Source organism: Ursus maritimus, unplaced genomic scaffold (assembly GCF_017311325.1).
Source record: "Ursus maritimus isolate PB19 unplaced genomic scaffold, ASM1731132v1 scaffold_2, whole genome shotgun sequence".
NCBI lineage: Eukaryota > Metazoa > Chordata > Mammalia > Carnivora > Ursidae > Ursus > Ursus maritimus.
The window spans coordinates 22,913,728-22,935,857 of record NW_024424452.1 but is presented as its reverse complement, the minus strand read 5'-3'; the positions used below and the strand labels follow the sequence as shown (position 1 = coordinate 22,935,857).

Below are 22,130 nucleotides of genomic sequence, written 5' to 3'. Positions count from 1 at the left end.
TTAATTACATAGTGCTTCTGTCTCCTCCAGATAAATTAGTGTTTATGTATCATCTCTCTTAAAGGCATCTATTTTTTCTTATATTTAAGGCTATTTGGTTCCCTGGAAATGTCACTTCTCTGATGAGTGCAAGAAAATTTATGATTTTTTAGATTATTTAAACAAGCTTCTTGTTTTCTAGAGTAAGAGTGATGCTCTTTCCATATTTTTGCATCTTTTAAAAAATAATTTTATTCATTTATTTGAGAGAGAATGTGAGCAGGAGAGGGACAGAGAACTGAAGGAGACTGTGCCCAGTGTAGAGCCTGATACAGGGCTTGAACTCATGACCAGGAGATCATGAGGTGAAACCAAGAGTTGGATGCTTAACCAACTGAGCCACTCATGCACCCCTCCATATTTTTGCATCTTAAGCAGGAACACCGCTAAACTACACATAAGAAATTTGAGATGCCAGGACACCTGTGTGGCTCAGTTGGTTAGGCATCTGCCTTCAGCTCAGGTCATGATCCCAGGGCTCTGGGATTGAGTTCCACATTGGGCTCCTTACTCAGCGGGGAGTCTGCATCTCCCTCTGCTTGCATCTCCCTCTGCTTGTGCTCTTCTCTCTCTCTCTCAAATAAATAAAATCTTAAAAAAAAAAGTTGAGATACCTATAAAACATCTGCATTTTAGATGTTCTATCGAGATTTTCTCTTGTAGTTTCTCCAAACCAGGACAAATGCATGGAATGAAGAGGATTATGGCATTATCAGCTTTAAGATATTAACTGAATCATGGCATGAATGGATATTACGGGGGGGGGGGTTGTTTATAGATTTACTGTGAAATTTTTATGCTTTCAGATATTTTTTTCTGATCATATTTTCATCCTCCTTAATTTTGGATTTTTTTCCTCATGAGATTGGTTATGTGGTATGGTTTCTTGTATAAATAGTTGATAGGAGTGCTTGTCCTTCCAAAGTGATGGTGATAGATAAAGTCAATATTTGTGGGTTTTCCTCAACAGGAATTCCGAGTGCAAAATACTACCAAAATAGCTGTAAAAGACTTGTCTTTGAATTTATATGTGGGGCAGATCACTGTTCTTCTAGGACACAATGGGGCAGGAAAATCCACTACTCTATCTATTCTCTCAGGTAAGCGTATATATCTGTCCAGCGTATCCTCACATAGACACTGTAGATCAAACCTATAAGACTTTTTTGTATTCTTTTGATATTTACAATTTAGCCAGTTCAGTAATAAATAAAATTGTTCAGTAATCTTTCCTTTTAAATTGTAAATAATTTCATGGGAGAGATAGCAGATAACAGGTTTTACAAAGATTTTACAAAGTGGCCATTATAAATATGCTCAAAGAACTAAAGGAAACCATGATTAAAGAAGTAATGGAATGTATGAAAAACATTGAAATGTATGAAATGTGTGAAATGTATGAAATGTATGAAAATATCAATGAAAAGATAGAAATTATAAAAAGAAGAACCAGATGGGAATTCTGGAGTTGAAAATACAATCACCAAAGTGAAAAATTCATTAAAGGCGCTCAACAGTAGATTTTGTGAATGGTCACAGAACACCAGTGAACTTGAAGATAGATTGATAGAGATTATAAAATGTGAATAAAACAAAGGAAAAAGAATTAAGGAAAAATAACAGTTTCATAGGAATTTTTGATAACTTTAAATGCACCAGCAAACATGTACTGGGATATAGGAAAGGAGAAAGAGAGCAAAGCCACAAGGTATTCTACAAAATAATGGCTGAAAACATTAATCTTCACATTCAAGAAGCTCCACAAACTTCAAATAAGATAAATGTGAAGAGATTATCACCCATAAATATTATAGTAAAAATTATTGAGAAAATCTTAAAAGCAGGAAGCCAAAAATAATTTGTCACATTCAGTTGCACCCCAGTAGGACCAGAAGCTGACTTCTAATTAGAAACAATGGAGGCCAGAAATTGAATCAGTAATGAAAAAGCTCCCAATGACCAAAAGTTCAGGAACAGATGTCTTCACAGGTGAGTTTTATCAAATATTTAAAAGAGTTAATGCTCATTCTTCTCAAAGTATTCTAAAAAATAGAAGAGGAAAGAAAACTTCCAAACTCATTCTACAAGGTCAACATTATCCTGATACCAAGTCAAGCGCCTTGCATAAAACTACAGGTCAATATTTCTGAATATATATATAAATCTCCTCAACAAAATGTTAGCAAACCAAATTCAACAATACATTGAAAGGGTTACCATGATCATGTTGGATTTAAGCTACAGATACAACTGTGGTTCAATATTGGCAAATCAATCAATCTGGTACATCACATTAACAAGGGGAAGGATAAAAACCATATGATCATCTCAGTAGATGCATAAAAAAAGCATTTGACAAAATACAACATCCATTCTTGATTTTAAAAACTCTCAAAGTGTGTTTGGAGGGAACTCCAAAAATATGTTTGGGGGGAAGGTATTTCAATATAATTAAGGCCATATATAATAAACCTACAGCTAAAATCATACTCAGCGGTGAAAATGAAATCTTTTCTTCTAAGATCAGAAACAAGACAAAGATGTCTACTCCCACCACTTTCATTCAACATAATAGTGGAAGTCCTAATCACAGCAATTAGACAACAAGAAGAAATAAAAAGCATTTAAATTGGTAAGGAAGCTTAATACCATCACTATTTGCAGATGACATGATATATGTAGAAAATTCTGAAGACACCACCAAAAAAACTATTAGAACTAAAAAATTAATTCCACTAAGTTGCAAAACACAAAATTAATATGAAGGGGTAGTTTGGGAAGATGGCAGAGTAGGAGGACCCTGAGCTCACCCCATCCCATGTTTCCAACTAGATGTTCATCCATGTCCAAGTAAATAAACTGGAGAGTCATCCAAAGACTATCAGAACAAACTCTACAACTAAATATAGACAAGAAACTGCATCTGAAAGACAAGGAATGTCAGAAAGGCAGAGGGGGGCTGCTAGCAAGAGGGAGGGAGTTGTACACAGAAAGGGCAGAGAAATAGATCTTCGCACCAGGGAGCTTACATGGGGAAGAGTGATCCTCATAACTTTTGGCTTTGAAAACCAGAGGAGCTGAATTCTGTGAATTTGTATAACCAATGGAACTTAGAGCCTGGAGTTTTAAAAGTCAGCTGATTCAGCACTGGGCAAGCAGGGAGGGCTAGTGATAGCTGGGTTACTGCCCTTGAACAGATAGCAGCCTGCACAGAGAAGCAACATAAAAACAACAGTTTATGCAATGCCAGGGGCAAATGAGAGACAGATCTGTTCATAGTGATTTCAGAGCATGTTGGGGGACTTCTCCAAAACTGAGGGAGCTAGCAGGCACCATTTCTCCCCCTTTCTCACTCCCACCCCCAATCCGCTGGTCCCAGCATAAACACAGGGCCATCTTCAGGCAGCAGGACTACCCATACACTTGCTACCTAACCTTCTAGTAGTGCACAATGCCCATGAGTTCTGAGGACTCGCCCACTTTAAGCTTGCTAGCCTCAGTCCTGGGCTTAGTACAAATTTTGCTAAAGCCACATGTGCAACCTGTCTTGCCATTGTGTGCCCTGCACATTTCCTGTGCTGCACCCAGCCATCCTTGTGCACCAGGCCCAGTCTCTGGCCCTCAGCCACTGCAGCACTTAGGGGCATACAGCATAAAACTAGTGGCCCAGAGCAAATTTGCTAACACTGCCACCGCACTCCCAAGTTCCTCGGTGGGTATACTCCTTCAGAGCTGTCCTGCCTGGGGGTTCCTGGGTGGCTCAGTCGGTTAAGCATCTGCCTTTGGCTCAGATCATGATCCCAGAGTCCTTGGATCAAGCCCGGCATGGGTCTCCCTGCTCAGGGGGGAATCTGCTTCTCCCTCCCCCTCTGTCCTCCTCATTTATTCTCTCTCTCTCTCTTTCTCTCAAATAAAATCTTTAAAAAAGAGAGAGAACTGGCCTGCCTGGATCCCATTAACACCACAGAGAACAAGCATGCCCACAAAAGTCGGAGAGTCACTGCAGATGACTTCACTGACAGGAAAAGTGACTCAGACACAACAGCAGGGCATAAACAACACACATAGGATTCTCTTCTAAGTGCCAAGTTCTGATGAACGGGATGCTGCACTGTAGGGCACTCCAGGACCTCTTCTTCATAAAGACACTACTTTCAAGAGCAGAAGATGTAGCTGACTTTCCTAATACACAGAAACAGACAGAGGCAGACAAAATGAGGAGACAGAAAAATTTATTCCCAATGTAAAGGCCACAACCAGAGATCTAAGCAAAACAGATAAAAGTAACATGCCTGAGAGAGAATTTAAAGCAATGATCATAAGGATACTCACTGGAATTGAGAAAAGAGTGGAAGACATGAGCGAGACCCTTAACACAGAAGTAAGGAACAACATGGCAGAGATAAAGGGCTTAATAAACAAAATGAGAAGCATGCTTGATGGAATGAACTGCAAGATGGGAGAAGTAGGAGAATGAATTAGTGACCTAAAAGGCAGAGTAGTAGAAAGTAATCAAGCTGAACAAAAAAGAGAGAACAAAGAATTATGCAAAATGAGAATAGACTTAGGGAACTCTGACCCCATCAAATCTAATGACATTCATATTATAGGAGTCCCAGAAGAAAAGAGAGAAAATGAGACAGATAATTTATTTGAAGAAATAATAGCTAAAAACATCCCTATTTGTGGAAGGAAACAGATATCCAGATCCAGGAGGCACAGAGAACCCCCATCAAAATCAACAAAAGCATATCCACACTAAGACATGTTGTAATTAAACTGACAAAATATAGTGACAAAGAATTTTTTTTTAAAGTAGCAAGACAAAAGGGAACTGTAACCTACAAGGGAAAACCCATAAGACTAGCAGGAGATTTTTCAGCAGAAACTTTGCAAACCAGAAGAGAGTGGAATCATATGTTAAAAGTGCTGACTGGGAAAAATCTGCAGCCAAAAATACTTCTATCCAGCAACGCTATCGATCAGAATAGAAGGAGAAATAAGAAATTCACAGACACACAAAAAACTAAAGGAGTTCATGACCACTAAAGCAACCCTGCAAGAACTATTAAAGGGGGCTTTTAGTGGAAAGGAAAGACTGAAAATGACAGTATAAAGGTAGGAAACACAAAAGCAGGAAAAGTGAATTTTTCTATAAAAAAATAAATCCAGGAACTCACAAAATAAAATAATACAGAATATAACAACATATACCCAAAGCATGGGGAGGAGAGGAAAAAAGAATGGATTCAAATTTGGACAGCCATCAACTTAATATAGACTGCTATATGCAGAAGTGTTTACATACAAATCTAATGGTAACCATATATAAAAAACCACTAATAAATGTGCAAAGAGTAAACAGAAAGAAGTCCATATGTATATCACTGAAAAAATAAGCAAAACATGAAAGAGAGAAAGACAGCCTGAATGGGAGAATATGTTTGCAAATAATATATCCAATAAGGGGTTAATATCCAGACTATGTAAAGAACTCACACAACTCATCACCAGAGAAAGGAAACAATCTTATTAAAAAATGGGCAGAGGACCTGAATATTTTTTTTCCAAAGACATCTAGGTGGCCAATAGACATATGAAAAGATGCTCAAGGGGTACCTGGGTGGCTCAGTCAGTTAAGCATCTGCCTTTGGCTCAGGTCATGATCCCAGGGTCCTGGGATTGAGCCCCATGTTGGGCTCCCTGCTCAGCGGGGAGTCTGCTTCTCCCTCTGCTCCTACCCCCACTCATGCTCTCTCTCTCTCTCTTTCAAGTAAATAAATAAAATCTTTTAAAAAAAAGATGCTCAACATCAGTCATCATCAGTAAATGCAAGTCAAAACAATGAAATATCACTTCACACCAGTCAGAATGGTTAGTATCAAAAGGATAAGAAATAAATGTTGGGGAGAATGTGGAGGAAAGGGAACCCTCATGCACTGTTGGTGGGAATGTAATTTGGTGCAGCCACTGTGGAAAAATAGTATGGAGTTTCCTCAAAAAATTAAAAACAGAAATACCATATGATCCAGTAATTTCACTACTGGGAATTTACCCAAAGAAAATGAAAACAGTAGTTCAAAAAGATACATGTACCACTACATTTATTGCAGCAATATTTACAACAACTAAGAAATAGACACCCAAGTGTCCATCAATACATGAATGGATAAGGAAGATGTGATATACGCATAAATAGTGTATATATGTGTTGTGTATATATGTATGGTATATATATGTGGTGTGTGTATTTATGTGGTACATATATCTATATGTGGTGTGTATATATACTATGTTGTCATTTGCAACAACATGGATGTAAATAGACAAAGAAAGGCAAATACTTCATGATTTCACTCATAGGTAGACTTGAAGAAACAAAAACAAACACTAAATACGGAGAACAAAGTGGTGGTTGACAGATGGGGGATGGGCAAAATCACTGATGGGGATTAATAGGTACAAACTTCCAGCTACAAAAAAAAATTTTTTTTAAAGAGTGAAGTGCTGAAAGAAAAAACTGGCAGCTGAGAGTCTCATCTCTATGTATCAGAAATTAACATGAAATAACACATTCCCAGATAAACAAACCTGATAGAATTCATTCCTAACAGACCTGCCTTGAAGAAGTTCTTTGGGCTAAAATCAAGTAAGCTGAGATGGAAATCTGAACCTACAGGCATGCACACACACACACACACAGGCACACATATAACACAGATGACATCAATAAAGTTAGTTGTGAAATTATAAAAGACAGTATCAATACATACTACTTTTTCTTTTAAATAATTTCAAAAGAAATTTTATAAAAAATATTTATATAATTGTAATGTTGGGCCTGTAATACAGAAAAGTAATAAATTTGACAATAATAGCGTAAAGGAGGTGGATGGGAGCAAAGTTGTAATAGAGTAAGGAAATGATACTAGATGGGAACACAAATCCATAAGAACAAATAAAGAGAACCAAAAATGCTAAATAAGAAGTAAGTTTAACAAACTATAATTACATACTTGCTCTCCTTTATCCACTTCTGTAATAGGCGTAAAATTTGGTAAGTATTAATTATAACAATGTATTGTTGGAATGGTAACACATGTAGATGAAATGTGTATCACAATAGTAGCACAAAAATAGAGAAGAGGGAACAAAACTATATCAGCTTTCTAGAATTAAGTTAATATAAATCTGAAGTTGATTCTGGCAAATTAAATTGTGTATAGTAAGCCTCAGGGCAGCTACTAAGAAAATAACTCAAAAATATATATAGTGAAAAAAATCATTAAAGGAATTTAAATATTACACTAGAAAATAGTCAATGCAAAAGAAAAAAATAAAGCAGAAATAGAGTAACGAAAATGACATGAGACATCAAAACAAAAAAGCAAAATGGCAGACATAAGCCCAGCTATATCAATAATAATATTGTTAGTGGATTAAACAATCCATATAAAAGGCAGATTGTACAATGTATTAAATAAGATCCAGCTCTATGCTCTGTATAGGAGACACATTTTAGATGCAAAGATACAGATAGTTTGAAAATAAAGGAATAGAAAAAATACACAAAATGCAACCAAAGTAAAGCTGCAGTAGCTATGCAAATATCGGACAAAATAGACTTTAAAACATAGTATTGCTAGAAATAGAGAAGGATATTTTATAGTGATAATGGGGTCAATTAACCATGAATTTGTAACAATTATAAATATATATGCACCTAACAACAAAGTTCCCAAATATGTGAAGCAAAAACTGTCAGAATTTAAGACAGAAATAGACAAATGGAAAAGTAGTAATTGTAGATTTCAGTATCCCACTTTCAATGAAAGATATAGCAAGTAGGCAGAATATCAACAGGTAAATAGATGACTTGAGAAATATTACACACAAAATAGATCCCATAAATATCGATACACATTTCATCTAATAACAGCAAAATCTATGTTCTTCTCAAACACATGTAGAATATTCTGATAGGCTATATATTAGGCCACAAAAAAAATCCTGAATGAATTTAAAAGATTGAAGTCCCATAAAGTATAGTTTCTGATTACAATGGAGTGAAATTATAAATTTACAACAGGAAGAATCAAGAAATTCACATATTTGTGGAAATAAAACAACATACTTCTAAATACTAATGGTGAAAGAAGAAGTCACAAAGAAAATTAGGAAATATTTGATATGAATGAAAATGACATAACACACAAAACTAATGAGATGCAGCTAAAGCAGTGCTTAGAGGAAAATTTATAGCTGTAAATTCCTACATTAAAAAGTTCTCAGGGGCGCATGGGTGGCACAGCGGTTAAGCGTCTGCCTTCGGCTCAGGGCGTGATCCTGGTGTTATGGGATCGAGCCCCACATCAGGCTCCTCCACTATGAGCCTGCTTCTTCCTCTCCCACTCCCCCTGCTTGTGTTCCCTCTCTCGCTGGCTGTCTCTATCTCTGTCAAATAAATAAATAAAATCTTTTTAAAAAAAAAGTTCTCAGATAAACAATCTGTCCGCCTTAAGACACTTAAAAAAGAATAGCCAGCTAAATCCAAAGCAAGAAGAAAGAAGGAAATAAGGGAATTAATGAAACCAAAAGTTAGTTCTTTGAAAAGATCAATGAAAGTGACAAATCTTTAGCTATATTGACCAGGAAAAAAACCAGAGAAGATTCAAATCACTAAAATCAGAAATGAAAGGTCCACTGCAGAAATAAGAAGTCAAAGGGGGTGATCAGCTAAACAGTCTCATTTCAATGCATCTAAAATTAGGTTACGTTGTTAAAAATGAAAATGTCTGGAATAAATATGATGAAGGGTACTGCTTCACAACAGGGATAATTTGAGACATCATGTTGGATGGATATTTCTGAACACATCCTCTTGGTCGTTTTCTTTTTTTATAATATTGAAGTATCGTTGACATACAATGTTATATTAGTTTCAGGGATTTTGCAATTCTGTACAGTACTCAATGCTTACCACAGTAAGTATAAAGTAGTATTAATGAGTTACTGGATTTAAAATGATACTTTCTTCTTTAAACTTAACTGATAATTATGAGAGCTATGGATAAAAATTATATAAATACTTTGAAGCTATTTTAGGTTACTATGTGTTACCTCCCCTGACTAGAATTTAAATTCTTCAAGGATAACAGTTTTATTATTTGTGCTTTCAAGTTAAAAGAGTTTACCACAGTCTAGGGCAGTGTACAATTCATAACATAATTCATAAACGTTGTCAAGTGGCTGATGGCAATGCTGTTAAGTTCTAATATAACGAACTCTTTAGTGTTATTATTTACCTGAGTGATTTGTACTCATTAATACCCATTGAATATTAGAAAATGAAGTTAATCAAATAAAAATTAATGATTTTTAATCTCATCACCTCAAATATAACAGTTGGTATTTTTGGAATTTTCTTCTGAGAGATATTGCTAATTCTAATAAGTAATCCATACATAGAATTCAAATTTAAAGTTTTAATGAAAAGTTTGTTGTTGTGTTCTCTCATGAAAGCTGAGGTATTGTTATGTCTTCTGCTTGATCCCTAGGTCTCTATCCTGCTACCAGTGGAGAGGTCTATATTAATGGGTATGACGTCTCACAGCAGATGGTCCAGATCAGGAAAAACTTGGGCTTGTGTCCCCAACAAAACTTGTTGTTTGATTACTTGACTGTGTCAGAACACCTTTATTTCTATTGTGTGGTAAGCCAAAAAAAGATACGTTCCTTTTTCCCACTCTATTGATGTACTTCAGATAGTTTACCAACTATCGATATCCTTATTCTTAGAAAGTTCAAGAACTGGTTTTTGATGAATTCTCCTTTAAACGTAAAGATAGGCAAAGGGAAGAAGACACTATAGAAGTCATATAAGAAAAGGCTTGTGTAAAGTTTTCTAAGGACAAAGCTGGAAGCACCATGTAAACTCTGGCTTCTCTTTCTAGGTAAAAGGAATGCCTCGAAAGGCACGTCTTACAGAAATTGATCATATGCTGGCAGCTTTTAACCTGCTAGATAAGCGTAATGCATTTTCATGTTCACTGAGTGGAGGAATGAAGCGCAGACTCTCCATGATCATAGCACTTATAGGGGGCTCCAAGGTAAAAAAAAAAAAAAAAAAAAAAAGCAGGAGGGGGCACTAAAAATGGATCCCCCTGAAGCTGGTCTAAAAAAATCAGCCAACAAAAACCTGAGAGCTGATAAGGATCTAACACTGTAAAAGGAAGATACAAATTAAATCCCATATGGAATTCACATTATCAAATTATTGTAATAAATTTGTCACAGGTTTGGAATTATTCTAGCATTCCTAATTCAGTTTTAGTCTAAACTTGTTATCTTAGCTTAATTGAACAAGTGACTGAAAAACAAAACCAGAGTAAGCCCCATAAGTGGTAAGACCTTAGTGACACTAGTACATAATGCTTAGTGGTTATGAAATTGTTCTTCTGGACTTTAGGTGGTGATACTTGATGAGCCAACATCCGGCATGGACCCAGCCTCAAGGAGGGCCACTTGGGATATTCTTCAGCAGTATAAACAGGATCGTACCATCTTATTGACCACCCACTATATGGATGAAGCTGACTTCCTGGGTGACCGCATAGCCATCATGGTCAAGGGATCCCTGCGGTGCTGTGGCTCTTCAGTTTTCCTGAAAAAAATATATGGTCTCTTTCCCTTTGATTATTTTTTTGGATATTGGTATCTTAATATTCTTCAAACATAATCTTCATGGATATTGATGTCTTAGTTATATTATTCTAATATAATTTCCATAATTTTTGTCTGTCTCCTCAAACCGTCTGTGATTTTCTCTGTCCTTTTATTTGGAGCTCAACTATGAGCCCTTTGAAGTAATGTTCATAGTTTATTTATTTTTAATATGGAAGTATAATTGACATACAGTGTCATATTATTTTCAGGTGTACATCATAGTGATTCAGTATTTAATACATTACAAAATGATCCCCATGATAAATCTAGTTACCATCTGTAACCATACAAAGTTATTACAATATTATTGACTGTATTCCCCATGCTGTGTATTATATCCCCATTGCTTATTTATTTTATAACCAGAAGTTTATCCCTCTTAATCCCCTTCACCTATTTGCTTGACCTCCAACCCCTTCTGTTTCTGGTAACTGACAGTTTCTTCCTTGTATCTTTGAGTCTGTTTTTGTCTACTTGTCTTTTTTTTTAGATTCTACATGCAAGTGAAATTATTTGGTATTTGTTTTTGTCTGATTTATTTCACTTAGCATGACACCCTCTAGGTCTATCCATGTTGTTACAAATGGCAAGATTTCATTTTTTATGGCTAAGTAATATTCCATTGTATATATTTACCACATCTTCTTTATTTGTTCATCAATGGATGGACACTTAGGTTGCTTCCATAACTCGGCTCTGGTAAATAATGCTGCAGTAGACATAGGGGTGCATATATCTTTTTGAATTGGAACGTTTGTGTTAAGCGTAAATACTCAGAGAAATATCTGGATCATATAGTAATTCTATTTTTAATTTTTTGAGTAACCTCCACACTGTTTTCCACAGTGGTTGCATCAGTTTCCATTTCCACCAACAGTGCAAGAGGGTTCTTTTTTCTCCACATCCTCACTATCACCTGTTGTTTCTTGTATTACTGGTTTTAACCCTTCTGACAGGTGTGATTCCCTGATGATGAGTGATGTTGAGCATCTTTTCATGTGTCAATTAGCCATCTGTGTGTCTTCGGAGAAATGTCTGTTCATGTCTTCTACCCATTTTTAAATTGGACTATTTAGTTTTTGATGTTGAGTTGTATAATTTCTTTGTATATTGTGGATATTAACCCTTTATTGGATATCATTTGCAAATATCTTCTCCCACTTAGGGTACTTTTTGTTTTGTTGACAATTTCCTTCACTGTGCAAAAGCTAGTTTTGATGTAGCCTCAGTAGTTTAATTTTGCTTTTGTTTCCCTTGCCAGAGGAGACCTATCTAGAAAAATGTTTCTATAGTCAATATCAAAGAAATTACTTCCTGTGTTTTCTCCTAGGAATTTTTGGTTTGCAAGCATTTTCTTTTATTGTGTAGGTTACTTTTCCATTTTGTTGATTGTTTCCCTTGCCAGTCAGAATCTTTTTATTTTTTTAATTTTTTAAAAAGATTTATTGATTTATTTTAGAGAGTGAGAGAGAGACAGATAGTGAATGGAGGGAGGTACAGAGAGAGAGAATCTTCAAAAAGACTCTCCACTGAGCACAGAGCCTGATGACTCAGGGCTCAATCCCATGACCATGAGATCCTGACCTGAGGCGAAACCAAGAGTTGGATGCTTAACCGACTGAGCCATCCAGGCACCTCCAGAATCTTTTTAGTTTGTTGTGGTCACATTTGTTTATTTTTTATTTTCTTTGCTGTGCTTTTGGTTTCATATCCAAAAAACATCATTGCTAAGACCAATGTCAAGAAGCTTTTACCCAGTGTTTTCTTGTAGGAATGGTTCTTACTTTTTAAAAAAATCTGTTCAGTTGTTCTGTCTTTTGATTGGAGAGTTTAATCTGTTTTTGTTTAATATAGATTTTGATAGGGAAGTACTACTTTGTTAGTTGTGTTCTGTTTGTCTTATAGTTCTTGTGTCCCTCTTTTCCTGTCTTGGTGTCTTCATTTCCTTTTTACTGATTTTTTGTATTGATACGCTTTGATCTCTTTTTCTTTTGTGTAATTTCTAGACATATTTTCTTTGTGGTTATGGGACTCACATAAAATATAACAGTATATTATAAGCTGATAACTTAACCTCCATTGCATACAAAAACTGTTCTCTTTACTTCTCCTATAACACTTTAGTTATTGATGGCACATTTATATATCTTTATATTATGTATTGTATATTTTATTTTTAATGTTTTAGTAATAATATAACACATGTTTAGTTATAGTTTTTTAATACTTTTAACTTTTATAATAGGATTAAAAGTAGCTTACCCACCATCATTACAATATACATTATTCTGTATTTGTATATTTATCATTATCTGTGAGATTTATACTTTCATATGATTTTATATTACTGGTTAGCATCCTGTTGTGGGTTTTTTTGTTGTTGTTGTTTTTTGTTTTTTGGGGTTTTTTTAAATATTTTTTTTATTATGTTAGTCACCATACAGTACATCCCTGGTTTTTTATGTAAAGTTCGATGATTCATTAGTTGCGTATAACACCCAGTGCACCATGCAATACGTGCCCTCCTTACTACCCATCACCAGCCTATCCCATTTCCCCACCCCCCTCCCCTCTGAAGCCCTCAGTTTGTTTCTCAGAGTCCATAGTCTCTCATGGCATCCTGTTTTTTAACCATACTTTCCAATTTGAAGAACTCCCTTTGACATTTCTTATAATGCAGATCTGGTGGTAATGAGTTCTCTCAGCTTTTGTTTATCTAGGAAAGTCTTTCTCCTTCATTTTTGAAGGATAGTTTTGCCAGGTAGAGTATTCTTGGTTGTTTCTTGGTTGCTATCTCATCATTCCCTCTCTCTTCAAGGTTTCTGCTGAAAAATCAGCTAATTGTCTAATGGGCATTCCCTTGTATGTAACAACTTGCTTTTCTATTGCTGCTTTCAAAAATCTTCTCTTTGTCTTTGACTTTGTACTATTTGATTATAGTGTCTTATTATAGATATCTTTGGATTCATCTTCTTTAGGTCCTTTGCATTTGTGACTCTAAATCCATTTCCTTTCCTTGGTTGGGAAGTTTTCAGCCATTATTTTTTGAATAAACTTTCTAGTTCCTCCTCCTCCTCCTCCTCCTCCTCCTCCTCCTTCTCCCTCCCTCCCTTATGAGACTACCATATTGTATATATTGCTCTACTTAGTGATACCATAAGTCTCTTGGGATTTATTTACTCTTTCTCATTCTTTTTTCTTTTTGTTCCTCTGAGTGAATAATTTCGTGACTTGACGTTGAGGTCCCCTGTCCTTTTGTCCATTTTATATAGTCCACTTTTGAACCCCTCTAATGAATTTTTCATTTGAGTTATTGTATACTTCAGCTATTTGTCTTACACTTCTTGTGTCTTTCTTTTCTTTTTGGTACTTCTTAAACTTTCTGTTTCTTTGTTGAAATTCCCACTTTGTTCATGGGCTGATATCCTGACCTTGCTGAGCATCTTTATGATGTAATTTTAAACTCTCTGTCAGGTAAATTATGTAAATCTCCATTTAATAGAGTCATATTCTGGAGATATATTTTTCCTTTGTTTGGAAAACATTTCTGTGTCTGCTTCTCTTTATTTTTTCCATCACACTTAGGGTTATATTTTCCAGTTTCCTTGCATGTTTTGTTATTTTTATGATTAAACTTTTGAATAAAATAATACTGGAAACTAAAGTAGTTGATATTTATCCACAGAAAATGGTATACCCTGATCTGTTAGGCCACTATTACGGAAGACTTAGTCACTATAATGTATATTTGAGCAAATACTGGGATGTATTACACCTTTGTTTAGATTTTCTCCATCACTGTCTTCAAATGTTTTAGTAATAGGATTAGGATTTTGCTCTTAGCAAAGGTTGGGATCTGTACATGAATGAGATCATGGAGATCTCTTTAAGCTATAGTCTAGTTCTCAGCTTTTTGTATCTGACAAATCCTCTTTGATTTCCATTTCTGCACTATTTTCTTCACCTTAAAGGTTTTCTGTCTACCCTGCTGCCCTCTCTCTGACCTTCAAAGGGCCATTGAAGTGAAGTACTGAGGTACCCCAGAAGCGTTTCTCTCAGCTCTTTTGTCCTGCCCTGAGCTATCTGAGTACCACTGCAATGTTTTCCACAAAGCTCTGGAGTACCCTGGAGGCGTTTTTTCCTACTCCTTAACCTTTTCTCCAGCTTTGCAAGACTAGTATAGTGCAGCTGTTGGAGGTGTAGAGTACTTTGGAAAGATTTCTCAGATCTCTGAAGGAAGGGAATTTTATCTGATTAATTTACTGCCTTATATATAATAGGCACCAAATACATATCTGCTTAATGAATATTAACCTTGTCTTCTCAGATTTCAGTGTCAATAGAATAAGAGGCCATATAACCAAGCTTTATTTTCCATCTCTGTTCTATCAGTCCCTTAGAAATTTAATGAAATTACAAAAGAAGTATTTATTAGACTTCTTAGGCTTATAGGCATATGATTAACATACCTTATCTTCTTCTAGCTCACCCAAACCATGGAAAGCCAACTATGGTCTTCCAAGAATATTGGAAATACAAAATTGTTTTATTTGTTCTTCTAAATGGATTTTCTCAGGTGTGGGATACCACATTGTCATGGTGAAGGAAGCTCACTGTAATGTTGAAGAAATCTCCAAATTGCTTCAGTATCATATACCAACAGCCACTTTGGAGAAGAATGTTAATAATGAAGTATCTTTTGTTCTACCCAAAGAGTACACACACAGGTATGAATCCAGAGAATGCAAAATGATTGATTTTAGATGACCAAATATTATTGCTTTTCCTGGTTTCTTCAGGCTTAGTAAATAGAGTTTATTTAACAATTCAAAACTCCAGTCATTGCTATCACTTGAATTGAAAAGAAGAATGCCACATTTGGCTATAACTTTTGGTTTTAATTAGTTATGATTGATGGTATGTTTTGGTAGCGTCAAAATTGGTGAGTGGAGTGAATGGAAATATAAATGTAATGAGACGAAAATAACGTTAGTGGTGGCTCTTGAAGCCAACATGACGGGAACTCAGAGTAAATGACTGCACTTGCTAGCCAAGTTTTTCATCAAAGGTAGTCACAAATAATAATAACCCTACCTGAGATAACCATCCTAATAAAGGGAAATGGAAACCAAGTATACTCATCAGTGACTTTCAGAGTATGATATTTTTATCTTCTTCCAATATATAAGTAAGTAGTTGCAGTAGTATTTTCCTAAAGTCAAGCCAGTTGACATATTCCAGAAGAATATGAAGGACTTTAATAATATTACTCAGCCATCAGAAAGAATGATTACCCAACATTTGCATCAATATGGATGGAACTAGAGGAGATTATGCTAAGTGAAATAAGTCAAGCAGAGAAAGGCAATTATCATATGGTTTCACTCATTTGTGGAACATAAGGAATAGCAGGTAGAGCATTAGGAAAAGGAATGGGAAAATGAATGGGGGGGCGGTGGTAAACAGAGGGGGAAATGAACCACAAGAGACTATGGACTCTGGGAAACAAACTGAGGGTTTTAGACTCTGGGGATGGGCTAGCTCAGTGAAGGGTATTAAGGAGGGCACATATGGTATGGAGCACTGGGTGTTATATGCAAACAATGACTCATGGAACACTACATCAAAAACCAATGATGTACTGTATGGTGACTAACATATCATCATAAAAAAAAAAAAAAGAAAGAAAGATTATACCAAATAGTAAGATTAAATCAGTAGTAAATCAAGAGAGATTAAATCAAATATTAATGATCATACAGTTGGATTAAAACATAAGCCACGTTATCTACAAAGTCTTATGTTCTCCCATCAACACCCACAGTGTTAGAAAACTGGAGATGTGCCAATCTCACTCTAATTTTAAACTTCAAAAATTGACACCAATGATCCCATGGTTGATTCAGGGCAAAACACAAACACACACACACACACACACACACACACACACACACACACACCAAAACCTAGAATGATAACTAAAATCACTAAAGCATGCAAAAATTCATCTTTGTCTTTGACAGAATTTCTTCCACAGGTTTTATATGATTATAAGTCAGTCCTGGATAAATATCAATCTCTTTCATAAGGATGAAAGGGAAAAAGAATGGGCTGTAGAAAGGATACTGAATTTTGAAATAAAAGCACCAATCTAAGAAATCATGAGAAATGCCTACTTTGAAAATAATTTCCAAAAATAGGAAACTTCAGAAATTCTCTGCTTTATAGTCTCAATCTAATTAAAGAGGACACTGTGACTCTAGAACAGTTTGGAGGAGGGAAAATGAGATAAAATGATGTGAAATTCCTGATTGACTAATAAAGATCTGACCAATACTTATGGCAGAAAAGAGAACACTATGTCAAGAATTTTTCCCAGAACTATGAGGAAACCTGCAAACAATAGAGACCAACCAGTACATTACCACTACACACCCACAAGAATGGCTAAAACTAAAAAGACAGACTATAGCATATGAGCATGGTAAATGGATCTTATTGCTGATAGAAGTATAAAACAGTAAAACTGCTTTGGAAAATGAACAGCCATTTTTACTAAGCTAAATATGTGCTTTTCCTATGACCCTGCAATTATTCCTAGCATATGCCTTAAAAACACATGTCCATCAGAAGAGATGTAAAAGAGTGTTTATATTTGTAGATGCTATTCATAATAGCTCCAAACCAAAGCCACCAAAATGTCCATCAACAGGAAAATGGAAGAATATAGCAATAAAAAAAGAATAAACTAGTGGTATATACGACATGAATGTATCTCACAGACATTGAAACATTGGATTAAAAAAAAGTACAGGCTGTAGGATTCCATTTACATGAAGTTCAAGAAAAGAAAAAACTCTTTACATAATTCTAAAATTAAAATTAACCTTGATAAGAGGGGTGTCTGGTGGGCTCAGTCAGTGGAGCGTGTAACTCTTGATCTTGGGGTTGTTCGTTTGAGTCCCACATTAGGTGTAGACTTACTTAAAAATGGAGTCTTTTAAAAATAATAATAAATAAAATTTCCATAAGATGCATAGGAGTGTGTGTGTGTGTGTGTGTGTGTGCATGTGCACATGCACACTTGCAGGAAAGAAGTTATTGACTAAGAAAGGACTTGTTAGAATCCCCCTGTGGAATTCTGGAAATGTTCTCTATCTTATCTGGCTGGTTATTCAGCTATGTACTTATGAGAAAATTCGTTTACAAGTAGTATACTTTGTGAAGCCTCAGGGGAAAAAAAATCTTTATTTAAAAATATATGTAATGAGGGGCAGCTGGGTGGCTCAGTTGTTAAGCATCTGCCTTCGGCTCAGGGCGTGATCCCAGGGTTCTGGGATAGAGCCCCGCATTGGGCTCCCTGCTCTGCTGGGAGCCTGCTTCTTCCTCTCCCACTCCCCCTGGTTGTGTTCCCTCTCTCGCTGTCTGTCTCTCTCTGTCAAAAAAAATCTTTAAAAAATATATATATGTAATGAAAAAAACTTTATAATGGATGGAAGTAAGTATATCAAATGTTAACAGTGTTATACTTTAGGTAGTCACATTTTTTTCTGTTTTCATATTTTTCTATATTCTCATCTTTAGATTATAGATTGTCTTCATAACATATATATTTATATGTATTATATATCATATATAATAAACATGGGAAAAACAGCTATACTCAAGGTGGTCAATTTTTTTCTTTTTAATATTTTTTTTGTGTTCCTCTCAAGTATAATATATAGGATATATAGAATGTATAATTTTTATATTTATTATATATAATAAAACATATATTAGAAAAATATATGTTTTTCCCTTTATGATTGGCTCATACAATTTTTTAGTTTATTTATCTATTACTATCTTTTTCCTTACTGAATATCACTTTGGAGCCTAGGGTGTGCTAATCAACACATGATTGCATGATGAGAAAATCAAGAAACTTATTTAGTTCTGGAGTGTAGGAATTAGAAAGTGAAAGTCTCCCATAATCACTCCCTATGGGAATAATCACAAGGAAAATTTCTGTGTATATTTTTCAGGATCATTACATGCATATACTGACATAAGTATAATATGTTGTAGATCACATACATATATTGACATGGATTCAATAATAATAACAATAAATTAGTTTTATGATTTAACAGAAATGAAATCCTATCATAATAATGTTCTGCATCTTGTTTACTTACCTGCATTTTTGGTCAACTGTTTATGGTAGGACTTTTAGGACTTCCCATTTTTAAGATAACCAAGGAGAAATCTACACTTCACTTAGATCTTATTATTTCATAATATCATACCAGAATTTATTCATTAAGCTGTTAATGGATATTTATCTCCACTTAGTGCTATATTTGTGCATTTAAAGCCTCATACAGTTTAATTTTGTCATATATTGTATAAAGCCAAAGGAAACAAAAATAAATAAATATGCCAAAATATTAGTGTATTAACAGTGGATATCTATGGGCCATGATGTTGTGATATTTCTATTTTTGTACATTCATTTCTAAATTTTATATGATGTACACATCAATTTCTTAACTAAAATTAAAGAAAAAGAAGAAAACGTGTGACTCCTAGTTGAAAAGCCAAGCACTGGGATAGGCCAGTGATGGGTAGTAAGGAGGGCACATATTGCATGGTGCACTGGGTGTTATACGCAAATAGTGAATCATGGAACATTACATCAAAAACTAAGGATGTACTGTATGGTGACGAACATCATAAAAAATCATTATAAAAAATCACTAGGGAAACAAAAAAAAAGAGAAAGAAAGAAAGAAAGAAAGAAAGAAAGAAAGAAAGAAAGAGAAAAGTCAAGCATTGGGAATGAACAAACACCAGAGGAAATGGACTTAAAACATGTGAAGGGCTGTCATGTGGGTAGATTATACCTGTTCTATATAATTAATGGTGTTAGTTTAGAACCAATGTGCAAAACTAAATAGAATTAAATGTAAAATAATTTAAGTTTGAATATGGAGGAAATTTTGATAGATCTTCCAAAAGAGGGAATTTTTAGTTCCTCCAACACTGAGAGTGTGCATGGTTTACATGTTCCTCATTAAAAATATATTCGATGGCTTTGAGACCTGGAGGTTTTTGGAAAAGATCATCTTTTAAACGTGAAGTACTGTAAAATCTTCTCAGGAAAACTATTCTTTAAAAGTCTTGATGTCTCTACATTGCATCTGGCTCAATTTCCATGGCTTTTCTTGACTATTGAATCACTTGGTTCTGTCTGTGTCTCCCATTTCTACTACACCTGCTCCATTGACTCTATGAGTGGCTTTTTTCTCCTGTTAATTTGAAAATTTTTTTTAAACTTGCTGAATAATAAGAACCATGGCCTGTATATGTGTGTGACAAGTTAATTCATGTGAGCTAGCTAGAGTTATTAACATATATAGAGTCTCTTGGTTGTTTATTGGAAGACCAAAATTGTGTGTTTTCGAGAATTAAGTAGAGTGAGAAACAATGTGCTAGAGCAGTTTACTAGTTTCTATTTAAGCATTGAAGTGAAGACTAAGCTACAGTTTCCCCACTGCAGAAGGGAAATCAATTCAGGATAAAAATATATAAATATGAAAATCTTCTGATTTGGTACCAACTTTTACTCCTCCCCTTCCCCCTTTTCCTTCCCCTTCTAATTTTTTTTCTAATTCTTATTCTAGCTTTGAAGATCTATTTACTGATCTGGAAAAGAGACGGTATGAGTTAGGCATTTCTAGCTTTGGTGTCTCTATTACTACCATGGAAGAAGTCTTTTTTAGGTGAGCAATAATGCATAGGGAAAATAAAAACCACTGGGGACTAAGAATCACATCTTGGTCCCTTTTGTAAACTCACCAAACTCAGAGTCACACACTGGAAATTTAAGAGGTGTGGAGAGGAGAGAACTGACACGATTTTTTTTTCTACAGTAATAACACAAAAAAGTGCCACTATCGTTTTTAAAAAAGAACAGATATTTTGATTTACCCAAAGTATGAATTAGACGTTAATCTTTAACTTCAATGAGTTCAACATAATGAAACATTCAATACCTTGCCCTAATTTTCCTAGCCTCGTTATGGTCTGCCAGCAGTCCTGTGATTGGTGTTTGGGAACCAATCCTCTACCAGAGTTACCCTGTTGCCTCCATAAAATGCCCCTGCCAAGTCAGTAAGCAAACCAAGGCACCTTCTGAGTTGAATGTTATAACTCACATTCTCCAAACAAGTTATTATGGGGTAGAGTTGAAATTAAATGCGTTGTACTATTTTTTTTTAATGTAGAGTCAGTAATCTGGAAGATTCACAAGCAGATATCCAAGCTACCCAAACTCTACCTCCCTTTGTGATGAGTGAAGTCTCAGTGAAGAACCAGAATAGGAATATGTCAAGCAATTGTTCTACTATGAATGAAAGCCCTGCTATTATGTTTAATACTGGGGTAAGCACCTTTGCTAAGAAACCTGATGTATATTTATTTGATTAGGGCACAAGAGGTACATTTTTGTTTACTATTTGAACAAAGGTAGTATGGAGTTCTTAACCACCACACCCAACCAGACAGGGAGCAGTCTGTACCACAACCTGATTAATTTCCCAATGCAGAAGAAATGAGGTCTAGGTAAAAATCTCAGCTGTCACTCTCACCATTGCTATTCCTCAGTTCTTTTTTATGTCTTAGAATTCTTTTTTTTTTTTCAAATTGCTAACCCAGAAATTTGGTAGTTCACTGAAGCTATGAACTGGAAAGAGCATGATTTTTAGTAATAAAACATGCCCAATATTGTAAATTTTTGCAATGGGAATTGATAATGCATGAGGGATCTTTCTCTAATCAGTGCAGTCCTCAGCATGGGAAGTCCCCGTAAGTTACCCAGCATTTCTTTCCTTCTCCTTCCTCCTTTTCCTTATCTCTTTCTCCTATAAAGAAGCCTGGTTTTCTGACTTTTAGGAGTCTGGGGAAAATCATCCTGTTGAGATTTCAAGTGTGTTATATGAAACGTCAGACCTTAAACACTGTATTTAATACCTTACAACAGAGGGCAGCAAACTTACATAAGGGAATAATAGATATGTAAGGTGGGGTTGGCCACATGATCTCTCTTGCAGTCGCTCCATCCTGTTCTTGTAGCACAAACACAACCATAGACAACACAGAAATGAATGGATATATAGCTGTGTTCCAGGAAAACTTGATTTACAAAAACAGGTCATAGTTTGTTGACCCATGCCTTATAAAGAAAAGACTGATCATACTCTTATGTAGTATCATACTGTGCTTAGATTCTGTTCTCAGTATTTATTTAGATAAATTTTTATGTGTCTTCCACCATAAAATTCCAGAGTGTTCATTCATCTTAATGAATTTCACCTCTGTTT

General features: G+C 35.2%; 1 protein-coding gene across 1 annotated transcript in view; it reads left to right on the top strand.

Annotated features, from left to right (window-relative positions):
* The window catches only part of LOC103668907 (ATP-binding cassette sub-family A member 3-like), a 147,155-nt gene that overhangs the window by 40,506 nt on the left and 84,519 nt on the right, over positions 1-22,130 (top strand). Inside the window, exons 11-17 of the mRNA XM_040636563.1 lie at positions 1,010-1,139; positions 9,597-9,751; positions 9,993-10,148; positions 10,508-10,718; positions 15,341-15,491; positions 20,433-20,531; positions 21,036-21,192. Of these exons, the coding sequence (XP_040492497.1) occupies positions 1,010-1,139; positions 9,597-9,751; positions 9,993-10,148; positions 10,508-10,718; positions 15,341-15,491; positions 20,433-20,531; positions 21,036-21,192 (1,059 nt within the window). The remainder of the gene's footprint in view (positions 1-1,009; positions 1,140-9,596; positions 9,752-9,992; positions 10,149-10,507; positions 10,719-15,340; positions 15,492-20,432; positions 20,532-21,035; positions 21,193-22,130) is intronic.